The following is a 22,924-nucleotide window of genomic DNA, read 5'->3' as shown; positions in this document are numbered from 1 at the left end:
TCACGCAGTCTGTCAGATCTATGACTGACTGTTGAATCGTCCTCACCTTCATTCCCATCGTCAGTAGCCATGCCCTTTTTCAAAGAGCTGCGACGACGATCAAAAGCAAGTTTCCGAACCTCCGACTCCTCAACAGAATCCAATGGCACCGTTCCGACCGCAAAGTCGTCCTCGACTCTCAACTCCACCCCTGGGAGCGCAACACCACCTTCGACATATCATGCCAATGGGTCCTCACACAACGTTTTGGACACGGTAAAGAGCAATGGCGACACCCCACCACCGGTCCCTCAGCGGCCTCATGTGATGGTCCCAAGTTCCAATAGGAACAGCATGATAGTAAGTCCTCTGGAACAACCCCAGCCAGGTATTGCATATGGGCTGAACAAAAGCAGACTCTGTCACCTTCTGGCTCCAATGGGACAAGGGTCCCTCCACCGACCTCTGCATATGCGCCCAAAATCACTTCGGTCTTGGATAATTCAGTGGTATGTACTGGTTCAGCGAGTTCGGGAATACAAGACTTAAAGATGACGTACAGGTCTACCACAAAGTATTGCTGGTCAACGGAGAAATAGGGGATCCAAATCAGAAACCCTTGGATGGCAATCTGACCGTCCATCACGACAAGGAAGGGCAGGCATTCCCACCCACAAACTGGCCTGTGTCCGACTCGTACTTCAAAGCGCTCGTCTACCTCTCGCCCGGATGGAACAGGATTCGTTTTGACTTTACCTCCCCGACATTGAGCCAGCACAGCGCTGGATCCGCGCCAACGATGCACTCTTCCTATATTATGCTGAACTACCTGCCGCTGAACAGCGCACCGCCTCTACAGCTTGTCATCCTGGTTGGTAGTGATTCTCCCTGTACATATGACGCAGTCCCTCAGAGGATACAAAACGAGGGCAATGACCTATCCATGGCCACCAGAAAGTTCCGCATGGCTGCTCACCTGTGGCAGACATTCACCGCAGAACAGATGTACCGACACAAATTTGGCCGCAGATGTTTTAGATTTGAGGAAGAGTGGCAGACCGGCACACTTTCGATGCGGGATTGGGAAATGGGCATCATGAAGAATGAGACCAGGGTTCATGTTGTTCGGGCGGACAAGACCACTGCAGAATTGCAGGATCTACAGTATGCGCAGCAACACTCGCCGGCAGCCAAAAAGGGGGAGCTTTACTCGATCGCGGCGGACGCCGTCAAGAAGTATTTCAGCCTGAGGCCCGGTCAGAAGCAGCATGTGGCTTGCCTCCTTCTTGATTCCCACTGGGACCCCGAAGTCGGAACAATCAGGGCTCATGCTGCCCTCGGTGGTACCGGGGACGACTTGGGCCTGGCCATTTTCGGCTCACATGCTCTTCAGAGCTATCCCTCTTGCATTGAAGAAGTTGTGCCATCCTTTATGGATTGCACACGAACGGACACCAAGTATGTGGCAAATGATTGTAATGAGTCTGGCAGCAGTTGGGAAGCTGCCAATATCGGTATTGGCGCTCACCTGCACGAAGTCGGTCATCTTTTCGGCTGTCCACATCAAGAAAACGGAGTTATGCTCAGAGACTATGTCCGACTTAACCGCACATTCTTGGTCAAAGAACCCTACTCGACGAGAACAAAATCCCAAGGTCTCAAAGTTTGTCGTCAAGAAGACGAGTGTGGCTGGCATCGGTTAGACGTACTGCGTTTCCGGTACCATCCCTGCTTCAGACTCCCGAGCGATGAACCTCTGCCACAAGACGACAGCATTCAGTATTTTCCAGTCGGCAACGGGCGCGTAATCTGCTCCGCCCCTTCAGGGATCTCATTTATCGAGATACGGACAGAAGGAGACGATCTATGCCGGCAATGGATCGACTATACGAGTGCTGATCCTCGGCACAGCGCGATTCCGAGACAAATCACCGTGGTAGAGGCCGACATTCGCGCACGTCTACCAGAAGACAAGAAGAAGGCCAAGTTGTCTCTTACCATCTTCTGTGCTAGTTCCCGGAGTGAAAAGATCGAGGATTTGGAGGACCTCTTGTCAAAGAAATATGTAGTGAACCTACCCCATGTCAAACAGGCACCAAAACGTGACGAAGGCCTGACGATGAATGCGCTGAACAACGTTGTAGGACTGGGCAAGTCCTTTGAATCACGACTCGGATTTCGAAGCAAGAAGCTCGGGCATTCCCAGCTGGAAGGCTCGCAGCCACAAGAGCTGATCCTAGAAAGCATTCATCTCCAGACGAAGCTTCTAACATCAGTCAGAGTTTATCATGGTTTTGCCCTAGATGGCATTGAATTTTGTTACGAAGACGGCCACAGTCAACTGTTTGGCAAGAGGGGTGGCAAACCCGGTGGCGACGAATTCTTCCTCGGTGAGTTCGCATCGAGGTGTGATATTTCGCAGGACTAACAATCACAGACACGCGTCGTGGTGAAACTATCCTCGGCTTCTATTTGCGTGCTGGTCTTTGGGTCGATGGTATTGAGATCCTAACCAGTACTGGCCGAAGATCCGGTGTCTTTGGAAATGCGACTGGAGGCTCCGGGTATGTGACAGCGGTCCCTGCTCCTTTCGTCTCCTACATTCTAACCAGTCCGCAGACATACCTTGATGGCGCCCCGAGGGTACAGTCTTGCCGGGATTTCGGGAAGTTGTGGGGCCTGGGTAGACGGTTTCCAGATCATTATTACACGCTGATGTCGTCTTGGAGATGAGTGTACATTGCCGACAAACTCCACTACTTGCATGACTTCGAAATGGAGATGCACCACCATTGTAATGGGCGATGATCGGTTTGGCTGGCTTTGGCGATCAATTCGATATTGGTTCACTTCGGTATTGTACGGGATATTAATGCTGGTTCACGCCTTCACGGAACGAAACCATTGGGAGGGACACACTCGGCCAGGCATACGACGACGGCAAAAGAATACAAATAGAAAAGGACAACGGGCGACTATTCTACAATAATGAGGAGGTACGAAATCCACCGGTTGGAGACGATCTCAACAGCGATTAGAGGAAGGCCATTTCATCAAAAGTCCACTCAGGCCACGAGATAATGTGTCCGGGCAGAAGGTACATATTTGCGGCCTGCAAAGCACGACACAGACGGCGAGGCTCTCTGACGGATCCAGAGATATCCCTCGGGAAGGGACCTTATTCCTTCTCCTCATGAGCTACTGGCGGATGGGCCAAGTTGAGCATCGATTCCTGACCTGATTCTGCTTCATAATAGACATTAATGGAGATCCTGGTTAATGATTCCCTAAGGGCGTTGTTCGGCTCCTCAGTTATAAGTAGGCATCGAGGACACTTGATTTGCTTTATTTGAGCATGGATATTTTGTTTGAGCCGCCCATGGGAGAGACCCGAATGAGTAAAACGTGGAGCTTCTTGAGAAAGATCTGGAGGCATGGGACATGAGAGTCTCTGGTACTGGGGGGCTCTGTCGGATAAAAGTGGGCAGCCTTGCAGGGCGAGGTCTCAACTAATAAGGACTAGCGCAGCCTCGTTCAGCTTCTTTCTTGATGCCACACAAAAATCAATGACGATCGACGCAACCTCTTTGCAGATCCGCACGACTCGTGACGTGTACATCCATAAGCCCTAGCACCGCTTGGGGACCGTGTATTTTGCCGGAATCAGCATGTTACACTTGGTTGAGATAACCCTTTTTGGCAGCTCTGGAGCCATGACTCCGCTTGTGACGCAGTTATGGATGAAAGGGTTACCGGGTGTTTTCCGTAAGTGGAGAGAGGTACTGGAGAGTGCCATTGTTCTTCCAAGTGCTTCTCCTCTGTGATCACTTCTGTTCATCGATATTGAAGAGGTGAGCAGTATGGGTATAACCAGTCTCTGGGCCGCCAGCCTCGCATTAGCCAGCTTAGCAACGGGTCAAAATGCCAGCCTGACTCAAGATAACACAATTTCCACAGAGGGACTCATTTCGAACAACTCCAGGTTCGATACAATCCTGCGCGTGGACAACGGAACTTACGGCCCTATGGTCGAAGAAGTCCACTATTTCTACAAATATTGGCCCATTGGCATCGCAGTATCCAGCACCTCGAGAGTTTTTGTTTGCTACACACGTGGGGATTACGACTATACCGTTGCCGAAGTCAACAGCACGACCTCGGAGACGCCTTTCCCAACTGCCGGGTTGAATTTGCCTGCTAATGCACTCAATACGACTTTCAATGGGATCGAGTTCGGAAGTGCGAACTCGACCGGCTTAATCAGTGTGCAAGCGCTCTATATCACTCCTGCGACTTCTTCAGGGCAACCTGAAACACTATGGCTGTTGGACACGGGTCGGCCGACTATCCGGTCCTCTTCCGGGAGCTACACCATGCCCTATGCGCAGCCAGGAGGGCCAAAGGTCGTGGGCGTCAATTTATCCAACAATACCGTCTACGCGACCTACACGTTTCCGTCCGCTGTGCACTATCCTGACTCGTACATGAACGATATCCGCTTCGATCTCCGCCCCAGCCACAACGTCGCATACATCGTGGATTCTAGCAATGAAGGCCGTAATGGGTTCATCATGCTGAATCTTACAGACGGCTCATCCTGGAGGAGATTGACGCAACATCCGTCGGTGCTGCGGACGTACAATGCATTGCCAAGCTATCAGGGCCATCCATTCTACTACCGTAACCCGGGAATGAGCGTCTCGCATCAGCAAGAGGGGCTTGATGGTATCCAGATCTCCCCAGATGGTGACTATATCTACTACTCGCCACTGACGTCGCAGAACCTTTTCCGCATTCCGACTGCTAATTTGCTGTTACAAGACGGCCAAAGTCCACTCGCCGAGCAAGCGGCCTCCAACAACGTCTCATGGCTCGGTGAGCGGGGAGGCGAGGCCAACGGTTTCGAGGGCGATAGTCGCGGTCTGATCTATATGCTCATGCCCACCCACAACGCCATTTATTACTATGACCCTGCGGACCTGCAGGTCCATGGATTTATAAGAGATCCCAGGATCCTCTGGCCCGACAGCGCGAGCGTCGCCGAAGACGGATACTTCTACGTTATCGTCAATCAGTTGCCGTATCAGGATGAGTGGAACAATGGAGTCAACCTACGGCAGCTCCCGGGGGCGATATTGAGAGCCAAGTTGTTGGACAATGCCACGAAGATTACCTCGTTGGGATAGCCAGAGTATATCAAGGGCTTTGACATGGGATGCTTCAAGTGTCTGCGCACCCACTTTTATTGTTGGAATGCAGGATATAGGACACAAACTATGCATACTGTCTTACCGAAGCCACGGCATGAGAATTTCTTTATCGGAACATAAAATTAGTTGAAAAGTTGATGGCAGTTCCTGGCTCCCTCTTTGGTGTATGTCCAATCACGTGGCATCCTCAATGTGACCCCGCTTAGTCATCGCAGGCATCATTTTTGATCTTGTGATCGCATTTTCCTTTCAACCACATCCCGTCACCACCAAACGCTTCATCCATAACATTTCAATCTTCGTCCTTTTGTCAGGGTCTAGTAGTCGCTCATCATCGCATGCCTCTATTGTGTGGAATGTCGAAATGGGAACCAAAACTCCTCAAAACGAACATCGTAGGAACGGCGGTATGTGACGCTCCTCTGACACTGCTCAAAGCACGTAGCCTAACGTGAGATTTCAAGGAGACTTGCCAAATTCGAATGGATTTTATGGCGTCGGCGGCGAGCCTCGAGGCTCCCACATGTCCAGAGACGGCGATGGGTGTCTCGGCGATGTGGGGGGAGGTGATGATGATGACGACGCCGACGCTGACGGCGATGCAGAGGCTGAGACAACAACCCTGGGATCGCTAGAAGCGGCACTCTTGACTACCGATGGTGCAGATGCACAAAAGAAACGAAAGAAGCCCAAGAAGAAAAGCAAGAAGAAGAAGAAAGTGCCGGCGCCGGCCCCTGTCGAGCAGTCGTCGCCACCGACAGTCCTGCTGAGCGACCTCTTCCCATCCGGCCAGTATCCCGAGGGCGAGATCCAGAGCTACACCGAAGCACGCACAGCGGCTGCTGAAGCGCGTCAGGAAGCTCGTTTCCATTGGCAAGACGATTCTTTCCTTCAGAACTACCGCAAGGCCGCCGAGGCGCACCGCCAAACTCGACGGTGGGTGCAAGAATGCGTGAAGCCGGGCCACACTCTCCTGGAGGTTGCAGAAGGCATCGAGAATAGTGTCAGGGCTCTACTTGGTCACACTGGACTGGAGCCTGGAGATAGCCTCAAGGCTGGCATGGGCTTCCCCACGGGACTCTGCCTCAACAATCAGGTCGCGCATTACACGCCCAATCCGGGCCAGAAGGACGTCGTGCTCCAGCAAGACGACATCCTAACGGTCGACTTTGGTGTCCATATCAACGGCTGGACTGTCGACAGCGCCTTCACCATGGCCTTTGACCACACCCACGATGACCTCCTAGCCGCGGTTAAGGATGCCACTAATACGGGAATAAAGGTACGGGGCTCCTCTACATGGTATGCACTTGAGGGCTATGCCATGCCAGACTAACACATCCGCTTAAACAGACTGCCGGAGTCGACGTGCGCATCAGTGATGTGAGCGCTGCGATCCAAGAAGCCATGGAGAGCCACGAGGTGGAAATCCGTGGCAAGACGTTCCCCGTCAAGCCAGTGCGCAATCTCTCGGCCCATGACATCAAGCAGTACCGCATCCACGGCGGCAAGTCCATCCCTTTTGTGAAGACCTCGGACCAGACCAAAATGGAGGAGGGCGAGGTCTTTGCCATCGAAACATTTGGCACCACAGGCCGTGGCTATGTGGTGGACGATGTAGGCCATTCTCCCCCTCCACTTTGTTTCATTTCATCATGCGATGTAAAGAACAAAACTTGTATTGACTGGTACCAACAGGTAGGAGTATATGGGTACGGGCTGAACCACGACGCACCGCTGTCGACACCTCTGTCCCTAGCCTCTGGGAGACGTCTTCACCGGACGATTCGCGAAAACTTTGGCACCATACCGTTCTGCCGTCGCTATCTCGAGCGACTCGGCGTCGAGAGGTATTTGGCCGGCGTGAGTTTATCCCTAACCTCCTCCTCGTCTCCGTCTCTATCGAACACAAAGAGAAGTCGAAAACAGACTGCATTAATGACTTGACACTATTTACTCATTCGATAACCGTTGAATTAACTAACGCATATCGATAATTACCAGATGAACTCTCTCGTCTCCAACGGCATCGTCGAGTGCTATCTCCCCCTGATGGACACTCCGGGCTCGTACTCTGCGCAGTTTGAACATGTAAGAAAAAAGCACCACCCCCGACATCTTCTGTTTCTCTACAATTCCCCCGCCCCCCAAAAACCGCACGCGCAAAAGACTCATGATAGACTGACTCCTTTTTTGATTATGTTTGCAGACCTTTCTCCTGCGCGAGACGCACAAAGAAGTCCTGAGTCGCGGAGATGACTACTGAACAAGTCAGTCGCTCCATCCACTCCCATCAAGAGACCTTTGATGCTCTACCCATTTCTTTAACGCTACTGGTATGGGTCTAGGGGGAAACAACTCCAAGTGTGTTGTTGTTTACCTTCTTTTTTGTGCGATTTGTATTGACGTTTCCCTTGGTGCTGGTTTTTTCCATCCTTGTCGGGCTCTACGCACATCTGTGTACCTACCTGCCTGGGTGGTTTTTTCCCAGCACTGTGACGCGAATGCGAAGGGCAGTTGTGCTGTGATGTGTTGTGTGTTTTTCCAGGCAATCCTGGCGTCCTACCTAGGTATAGAGATAGGAGGTGTAAGTTCAAGAATACATTTCAGCCTCGATTTTCATGTGATTGGCATCCGTCTACTATGCTTCTGTAGAGGCCGATTGGAATCCAGGAGGATTGGCTGCCGACTTGACACAACAAACATAGGTTGATCAAGCCTGAACATCACTCCAGAAGTGGCCAGTGAGGGACCCCCCTCCCCCGCCTCCCTCCCTCTGTCTCGACCCCTATCCAGTTTGTATACCTTCTGGCACGATAGCCTCGCTGGGGTTCACAGTACCACTGCTCGAATGCGCGAGAGGGGTTGGATGCTGCGCGACTGTGACAACAAGCCTTGTGCACCTTAACCTGCTATCGAGTGTCACAGACAATCCAGTCTTTGCCAGGAAGGTCAATTGTCTGCCGCCTTTCCCCTTCCGCACCGCGGGATATTCGTTTACTCGATGATTGGACCTGGAGATCAATAAGGATTTCAGTCTGTAAACATTTCAGTCAGTCACAACCTCGACGTCTGTTCCCCGGTAGAAGCGGGCACGTGCAGTGCGTGCAACATAAAATGGCCGTAGAGTAGTCCAATCCGCCACGGATACTGCCAGGCTGCTCAACGACATCTTCCATTTGAATGGGTGATAACGGCGAGAACAAACCGCACCGAGAGCTGTAAACCGATTTGATGACAGCCAATCGCTTCTCCCTGCTCACTCAAGAGTTCCAACAGGTTCTGGAGAAGAGGGAATCGCCCAGGCAGAACGGCGACTGCTCGTACCCTAGCTCCGCCGGGTCCAGCAGTTCCTTTCGCGTTTTCGACGGGGTTGCCAGAGACATACGTCAAACATGTGCCAAAATCTCGGCCTCATAGGACCTTGGTGAAGGAAATCGTTGCCTTCGCCAATCTCAAGGATATCCACGGAAAGCGGCTAGCCAATGCAGACTTTAGGGTCAGCAAACAAACGACCGCCTCCTCCTCCTCCTGGCGGCAGACTTAGTCGACAGTGGCCTGAGGGTTTCGACAAGTTCGCCAACTGGCTTTGGAAGCGTTCCCCTCCTTCTCTCGTCGTGATTGGCAATGGTTAGTTCTGTCTTGAATTCGCGAGCCGTTTGAGGGTCTCCCGGGAGCGAACTCTTCTAGACCCTCTCCCTTTCGCCAATCTTCCACTGTCTGAAGGTTACTCGGATCTCGTAAAAAGTCCCTGTGAACGCGTGGTACAATATCTTCCCGCGCCATCATCCAGACTCGTGGGATATCGTGAACCAATGGCCCGAACCCCTGCGTCCAGCCACAGTGGCAACGTCAAATCCATGCCGATCTCTTCACCTGCGGAAAGATTTTCAAGTTTTGTGGCGCATTGATTGTGGCGTCCAGTCGCACCACAGCGGTTCATCTGAAAAGCTCTAGACCTCGTACCCTCCGTGGCGTGAACCTTCTGCTCGTACTCGTCTTGCGCGTCCTTTCGCAACGTTACAGTCCAGATGGCTTCACCAAGGGGGCCGATGTCCAAATGTGATTGATGGAAAACCGTTGCCGTGCAGGGAAGGTGAATCTATCTGGCCAGAAAACAGCAGTCTCAAAACCATGTTAGTAAAATGTCGCTTTTGGAATATCGTCAAGAATACTGGTCCGGGGCTCATTTGCCAAACCAACAGCCCCGGTCCTGGTATTTCGGGGAATATTCAAAGTCGCCTGTGCAATTTCCAGACGAAATTTTCTTTGTCTCCGGTTCATGGGATAGACTCCGGGGTGAGTGTGCGCATGTGCTATGATCTCAACCTTCATTCATCATTCTCCAAACGTCCCTCGTTGACGTTAAGGTGCCAAAAGAGGCATTTGATCAAAGGACTCTATGGCCAATTTGCATTGCTGTTCACGGAAAACGGCATGGCGAATAGCGTCTCCACGGCACGAAGACGTTGGTGGGGCACCAATTTTGTGCCACAGCTCGTTTCGGCTGCGGGCGTCCCGTAAGGCCTTCCCAAGAACCGATCTGGTGCCCCCGTCCACTTTTAGATGGGCCTCCCTCATGGTGGTGCCGCCCAAATTTGTTCCACCCGTGTTCCAGTGTCTCGAATCGAGATTGCCGGGGTCAGTCTTTCTGAGAGTCCACTCAAATCAATGCTGTTCCTTTAGCCGACGTGCGTACCCGTAATAATTCTTCGTTGCACCTTGGAAACGTGAGTTGATGCCGTTCCGTGCCGGATTGATGGGAATGACCTCATCCTCTTTCGGACGCTGCTGGTCACTTCCCAATGCCAGCGCCAGGAAATCCGAGTCGGAGATTGAGGCGATAGCTGATGGGGACATGCTTGTGGAGGAGGCACTTGTGTATTGGGTTGGATGACAGGCTGGGATGGAGGAGTTTCTCCAATGGCCCCAAGGATGACTGATTGGTTGTATGACGGGCATTGCCATGGAGAATGACGAATAGTTTGTGAGATCCATTGTGGGATTGTCAAATGGTCACTTGATCATGAACCTCTCTTTTCGTGTGCCCGTTCTGTTTCATGTTGCAGAAGCTGCGGCCACGGTGGTTGGTCAGCGTGTAGAGACATGATGTAATTTCGGGAGCTGCATCGTGACGAATTTTGGGCGTGTTGCTCGAGGCACCGTAGCGTGAGATTCAGTTACTGGGCACTACGCAGCGGGCGGGTTGGGGCTGACCGCCTATCGACCGCTCTGTCAGGTGTTCTTCCATCCCCAAAGGAGGGTTTCGAATCAGGTTGGGCATAGATGTGGTAGGAGCTTTCGGTGCTTGGGCGGTCGAAGACCCTGCCATGGTCATGCGGATCAAGGTTTTCATAGAGAAGCCGTGGATAATTGTGTTATCAGTCTACCAGCGAAGCTTCTCTTGATCTTTAGGGCCTTTTGTCCCTCGTGGTGTACTACTGTACTGTATTGTACCGCTGTGTACGCGGCCAGCCGAGAAGGAGAAATACTACTCCATGAGTCAATGGTGGCGCCGTTGGCGGTAATTGGCCTGCTTCCCAAGACGGCTGCTGGGCGAAATCAACAAAGAGGAATGATCGACGGCAGGGAAGCAATGCTGATCTTCGAGGGCACGTGCGGGCGATCAACAGAGTTCATGCCTCCTAGAGCGATAGATTAGCATAAGCGATCTGATGATGATGATAGCGATGATCAGACATTCGGCCTGTGGCTGAAGATGGATGACTGACGAGTGTTTCACCTGTCCGCCGTGATCTCGCTCCAGCAAAATAATATGGAGGAATATGGGGGAATTCAAGGTGAGCGGTTTTGTCAACCGAGATGGGAAACAGAGATGGGAAAATGAGAGGGGCAAGCCACAGGTTGCTGGGTATGGTGGATGTCCGGCATCGGCAGATGTGCTGCTGACGAAGCCGTCTCTCTCCTCGCTTCCGTGCTGGTCAGGCTGCAATATCCGGCTCTTTTTTTTTTGCCACAAAGGAGCAGCCACAGCATTCGAGGAGACTAGAGGCTGTAAAGCCACACCAAGGGAGGGAGGACGTGTGGCTGTGTGGCTGTGTGGCTGTGCAGCTGTGCGGTCGATCAGGTCGATCAATTCATCCGGACCTTGCATAGGAAGAGACTTCTGCCATAAACTTCCGGTATCATGGTAGGGATGAACCTGGCTCGAGGAGGTGAAGTGTTGAACGAGAACCAGCCAGTCAACAGGGTACAGGGAGATGAGGCCGACGACAGCAAGGGCAAGTTGAGGTAGGAGGAATGAGGGGGAAGACTGTGAGAGAGTGGGAGAGAAGTGAGAGAGGAGCAAGTGGCTAGAGGTGCATGATGGACGGGCCCTTGGCCTGAAACGCAAGAGAGATGACCAGTCAGCGTCAAAGAGTGACGGGCAAGTCACCCACAAAGGAACCCCGAACCAGCCACGTAGTGGACATGGGCGGGCGTCCGTGAGCTTGAGGTGCCACTGGTGATGCCACCGCCCTGCCACCGCCTGCCACTGACTCCTACCGAACGCCACGTCTGGCTCTCCCGCTAGGCCTGTTCCAAGTGGCAGCTCCGTTCAGTGCTCCAATGGCCACCCCCAGTTGATCCCTTGTAGGCGTGGCTCAGTTCAGAGCTTTAGGCGCATTGGGTGGATCGCAGTGGAGCCCCCGTGTTTAGGCTTTGGGAATTAGGCTCCATGCTAAACATGGGGGTCGATGTTGCCTTACCAAGTACGCTGAACGGAGGCCCGTACCTGCTTCGTTCTTTGCGCAGAGAAGCAAATCGACATCTCATCCCAATTTTTGTCCATGGGCCGCTAGAACCTCAAGTATCCACCCCTTGTTGCTTCATCCCTAGCACCCTTCAAAGCCCATCCTGGTGCCCCGGCCCCCCCCAATCATGGCTGCTAATCATGGTCCCGAGTGCCATGGCTGTGGCTAATTCCATCGCTGTTGTTGCTTCCGAGGCCCCATCCCTCCAGTACATCGTGATGACCACCCCCCGGTCCGTTCATTTTGACGAGACTGCGCTCCACCGCGTCCTATGTCCTACTCGTACGTGCACCTTACTACCTCACACCTCACACACAACTCACACCAAGCGTCCTTACATCTCAAACCCTCGTACCTCATCCGTTCACTCCGTCGATCTTTTTTGGGTGTCTATCTTTTTCTTCTTATTCTCTCGCCTGTCTTCATATTGCTCTCGAGAGCCCACTCTCTTCCGCCCAAGAGCACTGTCTGCCCTACCGATCTCGATACAACTCCGTTCAGCCCCCATCCTCGATCAGACCTCTTGACGAAACGCGCATGCAACAGGGCGCAGCAACTTCGTTGAACCTCTTACATTCCTGGGTCTCCTGCAATCAGATCTTGTCCGAGCACGCTCGCCATTGAACTGATGCCCTCCGCCTGACTGCGGTCGGCTCTTTCAAACCGTTCGACGCGCATCTGACCGGCTCCATGTCTTTGATTTGACCTCATTCTCTCCTGGTCCAAAAAGCCTGAGACGCTGTCCCCGCTGCAAATGTTTCGCAATCGGTAAGTCTTTGCCTTTGGATCTATACCCGTTTCATCTCTTGTCCTCTAGCCGACACGGCAATACTGACGTGCATTTCGCCTTCTCAGGCGCAATACTCAGAAGCCAGACGAGGAGTTGTACGCGGCCTTCAAGCAGAATTTCCCCGAAGTAGGGCCTGGGTCGACCTCTTCAGCTCTGCAAGGGGAGGCCGGCGCTGCCCGCCGATCGTCAACTTTAAGCGAGGCTATCATAGATGAACCGTCGACATCTCAGCGGTATGTTTTGGATTTGTCTTACTTGAACCCACCAGTCCCTTCACTTGGGCCGTCTCAAGTGTCGTCTCTCACGTTGATACAATGTCTCCAACTCACGTCCCTTCAGGCCAAGGCGACGACCCTGCCGACAACGCTGACTATTTCTCCAGAGCCTTTGAAGGCCAGCCACCCGAGGTGAAGGAACAGGATGCTACTCCTAAACCGTTCTCCGACGCCTGGCGGTTTACTCCTTCCCTCATGGATCCCAATTCTTATGCCTTCTCTGCCTTTGCCAACCAACCTCCGGGATACTACACTCCCACTCCTGGTGGCTTTGGAACTCTCTATCACCCTCAGGCGGGCGATCTTCACACGCCTGGCATGGGAATGAATACCCCTCTATCACTACCGCACTCTGTCCACGGGCTCCATGCCCAGGACCAGTTGATGCACCTCCAGCACTTCAATCCCCATCTTCTCCACCAACCTCACCCATTCCAGGATCCTTTCCATCCCCAGCAACCTCCTATCCATGTTCCTACGCAGCAACCACAGACATTCGCTCCTCAGCAGTTCCTGCAGCATCAGGACTCTGGCTATGTCGCGATGGACGAGACTCCCCATAAGACGACCCCCACGCACGCCGAGATAGGTATTGAGCAGCCCATCATCAATCAACCGATGCGACAGTCTATGTCCGGAAGTGTTGCTATGACCAGCCTACCCTCGGGGGAGAAGTTAGTATCAACCGGGTTCGTCTACGCAACCTCTAACTTTGTTGGCAGGTTTCGCTTTCACACCACCTTGAATGCTCCAACTGCGATGGTTCGGCACGCGGATGAGATCCCTATTACATATCTCAACAAAGGCCAAGCCTACACCATGTCAATATGGGACACCACCCCTCCCATGCCACAAAACACCGTTCTCAAGTATCGGACTTACGTCCGAGTTTCCTTTGAGGACGAACAGCAACGGGCGCGACCGGGTGGATGTTGGCAGCTATGGAAGGAAGGTCGTGGATCGAATGAGGCGCATCAGCGAGGTGGGAGACTTTTGGCAGTGGAATTCGTGGACCAGAATCCAGGCGGGGAGGACGAGTTACGGAAACCCCAACTTCTACTCGAGAAAGCCTCATTTGATGGATTCGCCGTCACCTGGTCCCCAAATTCCATCAACGGAAGCCCCGATTGCTCCATATCAATCCGCTTCAATTTCCTGTCCACAGACTTCAGCCATTCGAAAGGGGTCAAGGGCATCCCGGTTCGACTTTGTGCCAAGACCGAATTGCTCACCCCTCAGACAAGCGCCAGCAACGAGCCAGAAGTATGCTATTCAAAAGTCAAGCTATTCCGTGATCATGGTGCAGAGCGCAAACTATCGAATGACGTTGCGCATGTAAAGAAAACGATCGACAAGCTCAAACAACAGATCGCCCAAGCTGAAGCAGGCCTGGGAAGTGCCGGAAAGAGAAGGAGAAGCAGTTCAATTGCAAAAGCATCAGCATCCAGACCCGGAAAAGTTGTGAAACACAAACGGACTTGGTCCGTTGACTCGGAAGCGGATGGTGTCAAATTTTCCGCGGAAGAAGACCTTCAAATGAAGCTAGTCAGCATGCAGGATATGTTTTCTTCGACAAGACCTGTCAGTGTTTTGTTTCTGCGTGGTGATGCAGAAGATGATCCTGATCTCCACCCGGTCAAACTTCCTGGAGATGATCCTGAAGGCAAAGAAATCGTGCGGACCAGTACATGGGAGTCCAGACAGAGTGCATCTGATTCCCCCACGTCAAATCCTGCTTCACCATCTTCGAGCTCTGCATCACAGGCCACCCCAAAGAGAAAATTTTCCGACCTGCAACAGACTGCCATTCTGGAAGAGGGGGAAAGCGAGTACGGCTACGATCATAAAGGAGGTGACTCTGGGTCAAGACCGGTGAAGATTTTGAAACCAGAAGAGGCATCTGTTGCTGGACCGGATCTCTTTGCTGTTGATGTGGATAGCAGCTATCGGCCTCCTGTGGAAAGGCCCATTCGGCCAGGTAAGTGTCCTGATCTACCGCCAAAGTTGCCTTCTAATCGGGCCAAAGTTGCGTGCTTTTACGTGCGTCAAAAAGACGCAGCGAAAGAATACTACCGCGCAATATACTTGTTGCAGCGCACCGTCAAGGATCTGGTCAACAACATTGCAGCAAAATTCCAGATCGACCCTCACAGAGTTACTCAGGTCACGCACGTCAATTCTCGCGGACTCCGCATCATCGTTGACGAGGACGTCGTCCGAGAGCTCCCCGAGGGACAAGACATGATTGTTGAATTCACACCGCTCGACGCTGATCAGCCGGTAAAGCAAGAATTCATTGCACCCGCAGCCACAGAGGTGGCAGTCGACAGCGAGCTACCACTTACGGAGTCACTTGTCTCGGACCCGTTAGAAATGTGGTTGAACTATTGAAGATTTGTACACCAATCCAGGACCCGGAAATTGCATGAGATACCCCCTGGCTTTCTTGATTCTGTTTGTTTTGCATCACGAACACGACACACATTACGGCGGCAACCTTCGGAGCAGAGTTCGGGTTCACGCCATCGAACGAATCCGTCGATCTTTCTTGATACCCTTTTTAATGGCGAAAGGCCATATCCGAACTCGGGATCTAGACCGCCTACACCCCCTGTTGAGAATTGTACATTTGGCAACAACGGATGGAGGACGGCTTGCGGTCATTTTCTTCGACTGGATTTCTTGCGACTTTTTTTTGATGCTTTTGTTTCACTTCAGTACAACGAAGGACGATTCGAACGAAGGGATGATATACGGGTCCCCGGGCGAGGTCCGACCATTATTTTTCACGAGAAACATGACTTTTCGAGATACCCATATTACTGGATTTTTCGTTTGTTGGAAACAATGATACCCAAGCGTGACTTCTACTAGAGGTCGTTATCAACACCCATGTATCGACCAACTAATTGATTACACAATTCAACTCTGAGATCTCATCAATTCTTTGCCAATAGGCTACTTTTGATGTCGGATCTATGTCTTGAGATTCGACAAGCACGGCGAAGTTTTCGCCAGCGCATACACGACACGGGGATTTTTGAAATGCAACATGGAGGGTAGGTCGCAAGGGGCGGTGGTCGAAGGGAGGCTCAGACCGACAAAATTTAGTGGTTCCGGTTCTGCAGGAACGGCATCCCGTGGATTCTGGGCGAGGGGAGACGCAGGAACCAACAACACTTTTTGCACCACGGGCGGTTTGCCAATGACTCCACGTTCCAGAGCCAGATCTCCAAGGTCGGCAAATGGTGGATGGAATGATGACCGTGTGGCCGGATTCGAAGGCAGAAGTGATTATCTGCCACGGGCAGTGGCGGTGTTTCAGGCAATAGTGACAGCAAGAATAGCCAGGTTGAGCAGGCATATCGATGGGTTCCGAAGATAGAAATCAGCTGACCAGCTGATCTTTTGTTCGGCTAGGCTGGTGTCTAGAGATATCCGGTACTTGGAACATGCATGAGGCTAGTGCACTCGCATGCACACTCTACACCAATGCAGATGCCGTTCTGGCTGTTGACCAGCTCAAGTCTGAAAGACTCTGATCATCTAGACTCCCTCGAGTGAGTCAAGAATAGCTCGGTTCTCGAGAGATGAGCGGGCCACGTCAGCCTCAGGCCATTGTTCGAGGCAATTTGGCGCTGGTGACTCTAGCGGAACTAGGGGCGGTTGGCCACGAGTGTGAGGCAAAGCAGCGATCGTGACCTCAACGGCGGGACAAGAGCCATACAGGACAAGAAGACGATCAGGGAAAACGTAGCAGCGGGGCCAACCGGATCAAGAGACCGAGGCCGGACGGTCTTGGCTGCATCGATACTCTGAGCTAACGTCCGGCTAGGATCGAAGAGTTGCCGATGGAGGAGTGAGAGGAGTTGAAAAAAGTGCCATCTTCACCGCTACCAATCTCCCGTGAGAAAATGCCATCAGGAGCTTACTGATAAGCGAAGGGCCCTCTCCTGCTGGCACTCCGCAACTCGCCTGCAGAGATAACTCAGTATTGAGGAGATGGAGAAACGAGAAAAAGAGTACTGCCCAGCCACCACATTTTTCAAGGCTACGAAGCGGTCGCCAGCACAGAATGAGAAGCTAACAAGATCGGGAAAATGATCAGGACGTGAGACATGCCCGAAGTAAGCGAGCGAATCTTTTGTCTGAGAACGTAGCATTGACAGATAACGGCTAGAGAGTGACCATCTCGATGACTGTCGATGATTGTCGGGGTTGGGCTGACACGCTTATACAAGGACGGGATGTTGATGTGGTGTTCAGATACAGCCTGGCATATGACGTAATGCCTGAGAACCGTGTTCAAAGCACCGCCACATATGGCGCCACAGTCACATGTAATCACGTGTATGCATACGCCACGATTTACTCTCTATCTCAACCTCCAACTGCCTCATCCTCCCCTGAATCTATCTACAAGTCCTTGGAATCATCCTGTCCGCGCTGTTATTCTCGTATGAGAATATGGAGGCTTTCTGTCAATCACAGTACAGTCGTCATGGCGACCCCTTTGTCGCGTAGTGATAGCTGTGGGTTGTTCTTCGTCGACTGGCTTCATCAATGCCGCCTCTCTTTGTTGAATTTTCTTGTCAACCAGGCTTGACGTCTCGCATGTTTTGTTCCTCGATTCTATCATTGTCTCCTCGCGTTTCATGAACAGCTTGGAACAATGCCGTTGCGGTTTGTTCATGGTGTTCTTTGAACTCCCATTCACTTAAGGTCTGGTCAATAGATTCCCACGTAAGAATCGGGACAGGTGAATCCAGTCATTCCTTTCGCTCTCACTATACTGCCACACCCACTACAAGTCCAAAATCACTAGAAGATAAAAAGTTTGTATTTTGTCACAGCCATCTTTTGTGCTTCACCGTTCCATCACTGTCGACAAACGCCCATCAGTTCTACGGCGAAGTAAAATGGTGAACCATTACTCAGTGCTCGGTGTCTCTTGTGACGCTACTTACCAACAGATCAAAGCATCTTACAACAAACTAGTTCTCCAAGCTCACCCAGATAAAGGAGGATCCCAGGAGACTTTTATCCAAATCCAGACAGCATGGGAAGTCCTTAGAGATCCTACCACTCGTGCAAAGTATGACCGAAATTGCCACAAGACAGCCAACCAGAAGACACAAAACCCTCAACGCCATGGCAAAGATCAGACAGGATCAAGAGCCCAGACTCCCCGCGATCAAGCCCATGGCGGCTTCCATCACCACGACTCACCGCCCGGTCGACAATCTGCTCACCCAGGATATGGCCCCAAGACAAGACCCAACGCCAATTCCTGGACCGACTATCGTGAGTCTGCGGCAGGTTCCGCATACAACAGCTACTATGGTTCGTCCGCCCGCGCCACAAATGACAGTGACCCAAGACCGAGGGCTTCAAGCACATCGAGGCCAGAGGATGCTTCACGCCACCAGCCTCGTGAGGACCAGTCCGATCACCGTTCTTCATACTCCTATTCGAGACCACAAGGCTACAACACTTCTCCTCGACCCAACCCGCGATCCCCATCTCCGCCCCCAGCGATGCCAACCGAACTCGATCTGAAGACTGTCAAGGCCCTGGCTGACCAGGCGTCTCGAAATCTCACACGCTACAAACAACTCATCAACACGCTGCGCTCGTCGACCAGGAGTCGCCCGCTTTCGGAAGAGATTCAAATCAAGCTAGAGCATGTACACCTCTTCCTCCAGAATCGAGAGCTGCGATTGAATCAAAGAATCGCCGACATCAGATTGTACAACATCAACCTTCGCACCAAGGCTCCTTTAGAGACAATGGAGCCATTCTTTGTGTCTCTGTGGGAGACTATTGTGGAGGACGACAAGGAGACGGTGTCCGACGTGAACATGTCAATATCAAGAGTCCTGACGGACACAAATCAATGGCTGCGTAAGACTAGGGTGCTGGAGACACGTGGCCTCGACGTCACTGACGACGACAAAGCCGCCCTAGACTTGAAAGCGAGTACTGAAGCGTTGGAACGACTGTTGACAAAGGTGCTACTCTCAGCGCCCGGGGTTGGGCCACCGCGATCGTACTGAGTGGCGTACGCTAGGAGAGTAGCAAGATTTGGTATGGAGGGCATTTGGGATGGTTCAAAAGGGCAGCTTTCCGTGTGCAACGGCGAGGCAGATATGAGATATGTGACAAAAGGTGAAGAAAGGGAAAATTCACATGTACAATCCCTGCCGGTTTCGGCTGGCGGTATGTTTCTCACATCAAGCACAGGGACTCTCTGCCAACTACCGTGAGTTGAAGTGATCGATGTCGACAGAACCCGTCCAAAGCATACCGCGCACCCACCGCGGTCCAGAGGAGGTCGAGAACAGTCGCCGCCCCGCCATGGACAAGTGATCGACAACGTGCATATGCTTCATGGTGTGGCTGTGCAGAAAGTCCAGAAGACCCCTACTGCACCCCTACCGCGTCTACCCGACGAGCCGACAAGAGTCGAGACGATAACGACATGGTGTGCTGGTGATTCGCCATGTTCTCTTTCCCCCCCCTGGTCGCCCCTGCACCCCATACCTCCCCCTTGCATATGCCGCACAAAAAGGTTCACACACAGTTTCTTTTCGCGCAAAAGTCTCCCAGCACTAAACAATGCAGGGTTCGATGTCTCTCCCCCCCCCCTGTGCTCTTCCCCCTGTCAGCCCTTCCCTATCCCTGATGCAAAAATAACGAATTCGTCCGGTCTAGACACCAGCTCTTAACCCTGTCCATACACATCCTACTTTTGAAAAAGGGGTCAGAAAGGCTAATATTAGAGATATTCTCTGCATCCAATAGAGCCTGTGGACCCGCTAGCGCCCCTACTGTATGTTCTTTTGGTGCAGCAGATAGATTCTATTACTTGATACTCGCGAGATACTCGTTCGTCACGGAGGTTTGTTCCGCAGAGGGCGTGAGGCGCTAGATAGGCTACATGTATTCTCACACGTTGCCCATATCGCCCTCGTGCCGCCGCACTATTTCTATGTTGTACATACGCCATGGTATGCCCATTGGACCCATCATTGCCTCTCGCTGTCGCCATTTTCCATGGCTAGAGCTCTTCGGGGAAGAGAGAGACAGGAGTAGGCGAGGACAAGAGACACCAACACTCGCGCACCGCACGGTATATCTGGACATGCATGCCCCAGATCTATCAGGGGTGCGTTCTAATTAATTGTCCTGCGTCTTTAATTCCCACCTTCTCTGTCTCCTCTCTCGCTCTCTCACATTTCACCTTTCCACCCGTTTTTGTTTATTGGAGGATTCTTCCCTCTCTCTCTCCCTCCCTCCCAGTTTTCATTTCTATCATTCTATTTTTAGTCGTTTGAGGGATAACGGTCGTCTCGCTGTGCCGCTGTGTCGCTGTTGTAAGGGTAAATAGGTGTCTGGGTGGATGGGTGGATGGCGAATGTCTTGTAGGTCTCTCACAACTTGACAATGTACATATCGAGCTGGCGAGCTGGAGAGTAATGCCCCAGGGAGAAAGATTTCATTGGGAAGAAAGCCTGGGAGAAAGCGAGTAAGCAATTATACACGATAGGGTCACCCAAGGGTCTTTCGCGCCGTTGGTATCCTCCGTGCTGAGTGACTACTTTGCCAAACAGCAAAAAAGGGGATGATAGATTACTTACCGAGAACATACAGAGATAGCTAAATCGAAGCACCTCCCCCATTGTTCCCCAAAGAAAAGGGCATATATCTACCATTAATCATTAATACCATTATTGCTATTGGTGCTATCATAAAAAAGCTCCTGGCTGCGGCTTTTCCCGATCATCCTGTTGTTTGAACTCCAGCTCGAGATGCACCCTGCCTCTTCCCAGCACCGAGCAAGCCAGATTCTAACAATCGTCAGGCTAGGATGACATTCTCCTTGGTCACCGACAAAAGCCATGTAAGAAGAAAAATGCGTTTCGACCTGAAAGGGCTGCAGGGTGTGCCCAAAGAGACTGTTTTGTAGCGACATAAACCCTCCATTATTTGCTCGTAGCAATTCATTCGTAGCAATTCATTCGTAGCAATTCATTCGTAGCAGTTCGTTCGTAGCAGTTCGTTCGTAGCAGTCCGGCCTAAGTATATCGGTTCCGAATGTGACTTTGTCTCCACTTCGTTTTGAGCGCCAGTGTTTTCACCGAGGTCATAAAACTCGGCGTTCGTGATGGCGATAACTTGACCGCCCTCGTGGCCTTTCACACATCTAGTGCAGCCGTGCCCAAACTGTTCATCTCATGTGGCACCTGGTAAAGTCAACCAAGACGATGGATTAGAAATCCGTCGGTTCTATCAGAATGCGCGCTTCCAGCTCAGCCGAGTTAGGATTGTTCTAGGGATCGTTTGACGCTGACGCCCTCGGCTGTTCTGTTCGCTTCTAGCGATTCGAGGTAATTGGTGACACGCGGAACTCTTTCCTCTCTGTCAATCACGACCCATTGCTTCGAATACCTGACCTGAACAAACGAAAGCTGCGTCATGAGGACGTCGATGGCTCGAGGACATGCATCCTCTTCAGGCTGCTCCACCTCTGTGAAGATCTGTTCGTGGACCATCTCTACATCACAATATAGCCGCAGTGATGCAGGAAGACTCTTCCCCGCGGTGCGCTGTTTGAGCAAGGCTTCCGACAACCCATCCAGGTCGATGTCTTCGGTCTCGGACACGAGAAAGATGTCCTTGAGGCCAGCAGGCAGCTTATCGAGGGCATTCATCGGGCACCACAAGAAATCGGCCACAAAATCCTGTGTATACGGTCTAAAGCCACTGGTGTTCGTTGCGTGGATGGTGAGCTTCGTGAGCGAGCTCAACCGGGAAAAGTCGAATAAATCATTCAATTTCCCAGATTCGAACCTCGAACCGTCCCGGAATGTCAGTCCAAGAGATATTAAATTTGGCTGAGAGCGGATGAGGAGCTCCACGGCCAGCAGAAGGAGGCGATAACCTTCTACTTCAGTGGAACGATCGTAGTGGTGATGAACCTGCGGAGTGATTTCAAACGTAGTCAGCGAGCGAGGAATACCAAGAATGGCGGTGAGGGTGGGCTGGTCGAGCCGACACATGGAAAGCTTGAGCCTCTTAAGAGCTGTGGAGTGTATGGGAATGGAATCCAGTCCGAGTTGACGAAGATCGGAGCATTCGAGGGTCAGGTCGACAAGTCGCTGCGCACTCAGCAGAGGTAGAATCAATGGCCGTTGTAGTCTGGGTTGTAAGAGCCAAAGCGTGGCATAGCAGTATCGCAGCTTGTCGAAATTGAACGATCCGAATCGAGAAGCCAGTGCTGTTTCCCATCCCATGACCTGGTCCTTGAGGGACACAATTGCCAGGTTGTTGCATTGCTGGATGCACAAGTGTTCCAGGTTGGGGCATAGCGAGGCAATCGCTGCCAACTCTTGGTGGAAGTTATCCGTTTCTACCACATCTCGGTAGTCCGCCCCAAATTCCAGGTACCGGACATAGAGATGCCGGCGCGGATGGCAACTTAGAAATTCCTTGAATCGGCTGCATTTCGAGAGACAATGGATCGAGAGATGTCTCCACTAGAGAGGATCACATGCACGGAATGCCTTCCTGCATGTCGCGCGAAAAGCCTTGACTGCATTGCCCTTGATATGACGCGTTGGTAGCCACTCGACAAGTTCTGCGAGGACCTCATCCGGGAGGTCGAGGAGGACAAGTCTTTGGCCTTCTTCATAATCCGCCATGGCTCCAAGGGTATCTAGTCGGGATAGGTAGGAGGCTGAGACATCGAGGGCACACTGGGCAGTGGTGAAGACGGGGCGGCGGTAGTCCAACTCCTGACCAGATGGCGGACAGCAGCAACGGTTGTAGCGGTGGTGGTGGTTGAGACAGAGCGCATACCTCGTACAGTGCTCCCGTACGTTGATAGAAATGGTGGGAAGGGATTAAGGGGAT

At 52.1% G+C, this 22,924-nt stretch overlaps 7 protein-coding genes across 7 annotated transcripts; 5 read left to right on the top strand and 2 right to left on the bottom strand.

Moving 5' to 3' along the window:
• Positions 1-69: 69 nt before the first annotated feature.
• Positions 70-2,712, top strand: AYO20_01915 (hypothetical protein; the record flags this gene model as incomplete). Its single annotated transcript, XM_022640221.1, has 4 exons — positions 70-339; positions 396-488; positions 542-2,369; positions 2,417-2,712. The coding sequence occupies 4 exons, from the start codon at positions 70-72 to the stop codon at positions 2,710-2,712; spliced, it is 2,487 nt and encodes an 828-aa protein (XP_022503721.1).
• Positions 2,713-3,839: 1,127 nt separating this feature from the next.
• On the top strand, positions 3,840-5,165 carry AYO20_01914 (hypothetical protein; the record flags this gene model as incomplete). The annotated part of the gene is made up of 1 exon (XM_022640220.1): positions 3,840-5,165. The coding sequence occupies one exon, from the start codon at positions 3,840-3,842 to the stop codon at positions 5,163-5,165; it is 1,326 nt and encodes a 441-aa protein (XP_022503720.1).
• A 388-nt stretch (positions 5,166-5,553) lies between these two features.
• On the top strand, positions 5,554-7,455 carry AYO20_01913 (methionine aminopeptidase 2-1; the record flags this gene model as incomplete). Its single annotated transcript, XM_022640219.1, has 6 exons — positions 5,554-5,596; positions 5,654-6,471; positions 6,543-6,806; positions 6,888-7,052; positions 7,194-7,280; positions 7,399-7,455. The coding sequence occupies 6 exons, from the start codon at positions 5,554-5,556 to the stop codon at positions 7,453-7,455; spliced, it is 1,434 nt and encodes a 477-aa protein (XP_022503719.1).
• A 2,099-nt stretch (positions 7,456-9,554) lies between these two features.
• AYO20_01912 (hypothetical protein) lies at positions 9,555-10,049 on the bottom strand (the record flags this gene model as incomplete). Its single annotated transcript, XM_022640218.1, has 2 exons — positions 9,555-9,840; positions 9,889-10,049. 2 exons carry the CDS (start codon positions 10,047-10,049, stop codon positions 9,555-9,557), a joined length of 447 nt encoding a protein of 148 aa, XP_022503718.1.
• A 2,999-nt stretch (positions 10,050-13,048) lies between these two features.
• AYO20_01911 (hypothetical protein) lies at positions 13,049-15,400 on the top strand (the record flags this gene model as incomplete). Its single annotated transcript, XM_022640217.1, has 1 exon — positions 13,049-15,400. The coding sequence occupies one exon, from the start codon at positions 13,049-13,051 to the stop codon at positions 15,398-15,400; it is 2,352 nt and encodes a 783-aa protein (XP_022503717.1).
• A 2,528-nt stretch (positions 15,401-17,928) lies between these two features.
• Positions 17,929-19,065, top strand: AYO20_01910 (hypothetical protein; the record flags this gene model as incomplete). The annotated part of the gene is made up of 1 exon (XM_022640216.1): positions 17,929-19,065. One exon carries the CDS (start codon positions 17,929-17,931, stop codon positions 19,063-19,065), a length of 1,137 nt encoding a protein of 378 aa, XP_022503716.1.
• A 2,265-nt stretch (positions 19,066-21,330) lies between these two features.
• Positions 21,331-22,713, bottom strand: AYO20_01909 (hypothetical protein; the record flags this gene model as incomplete). Its single annotated transcript, XM_022640215.1, has 2 exons — positions 21,331-22,548; positions 22,606-22,713. The coding sequence occupies 2 exons, from the start codon at positions 22,711-22,713 to the stop codon at positions 21,331-21,333; spliced, it is 1,326 nt and encodes a 441-aa protein (XP_022503715.1).
• Positions 22,714-22,924: the final 211 nt, after the last annotated feature.

This window comes from Fonsecaea nubica (assembly GCF_001646965.1).
Source record: "Fonsecaea nubica strain CBS 269.64 chromosome Unknown Scaff8, whole genome shotgun sequence".
NCBI lineage: Eukaryota > Fungi > Ascomycota > Eurotiomycetes > Chaetothyriales > Herpotrichiellaceae > Fonsecaea > Fonsecaea nubica.
This window is presented reverse-complemented; position numbering and strand designations above follow the sequence as displayed.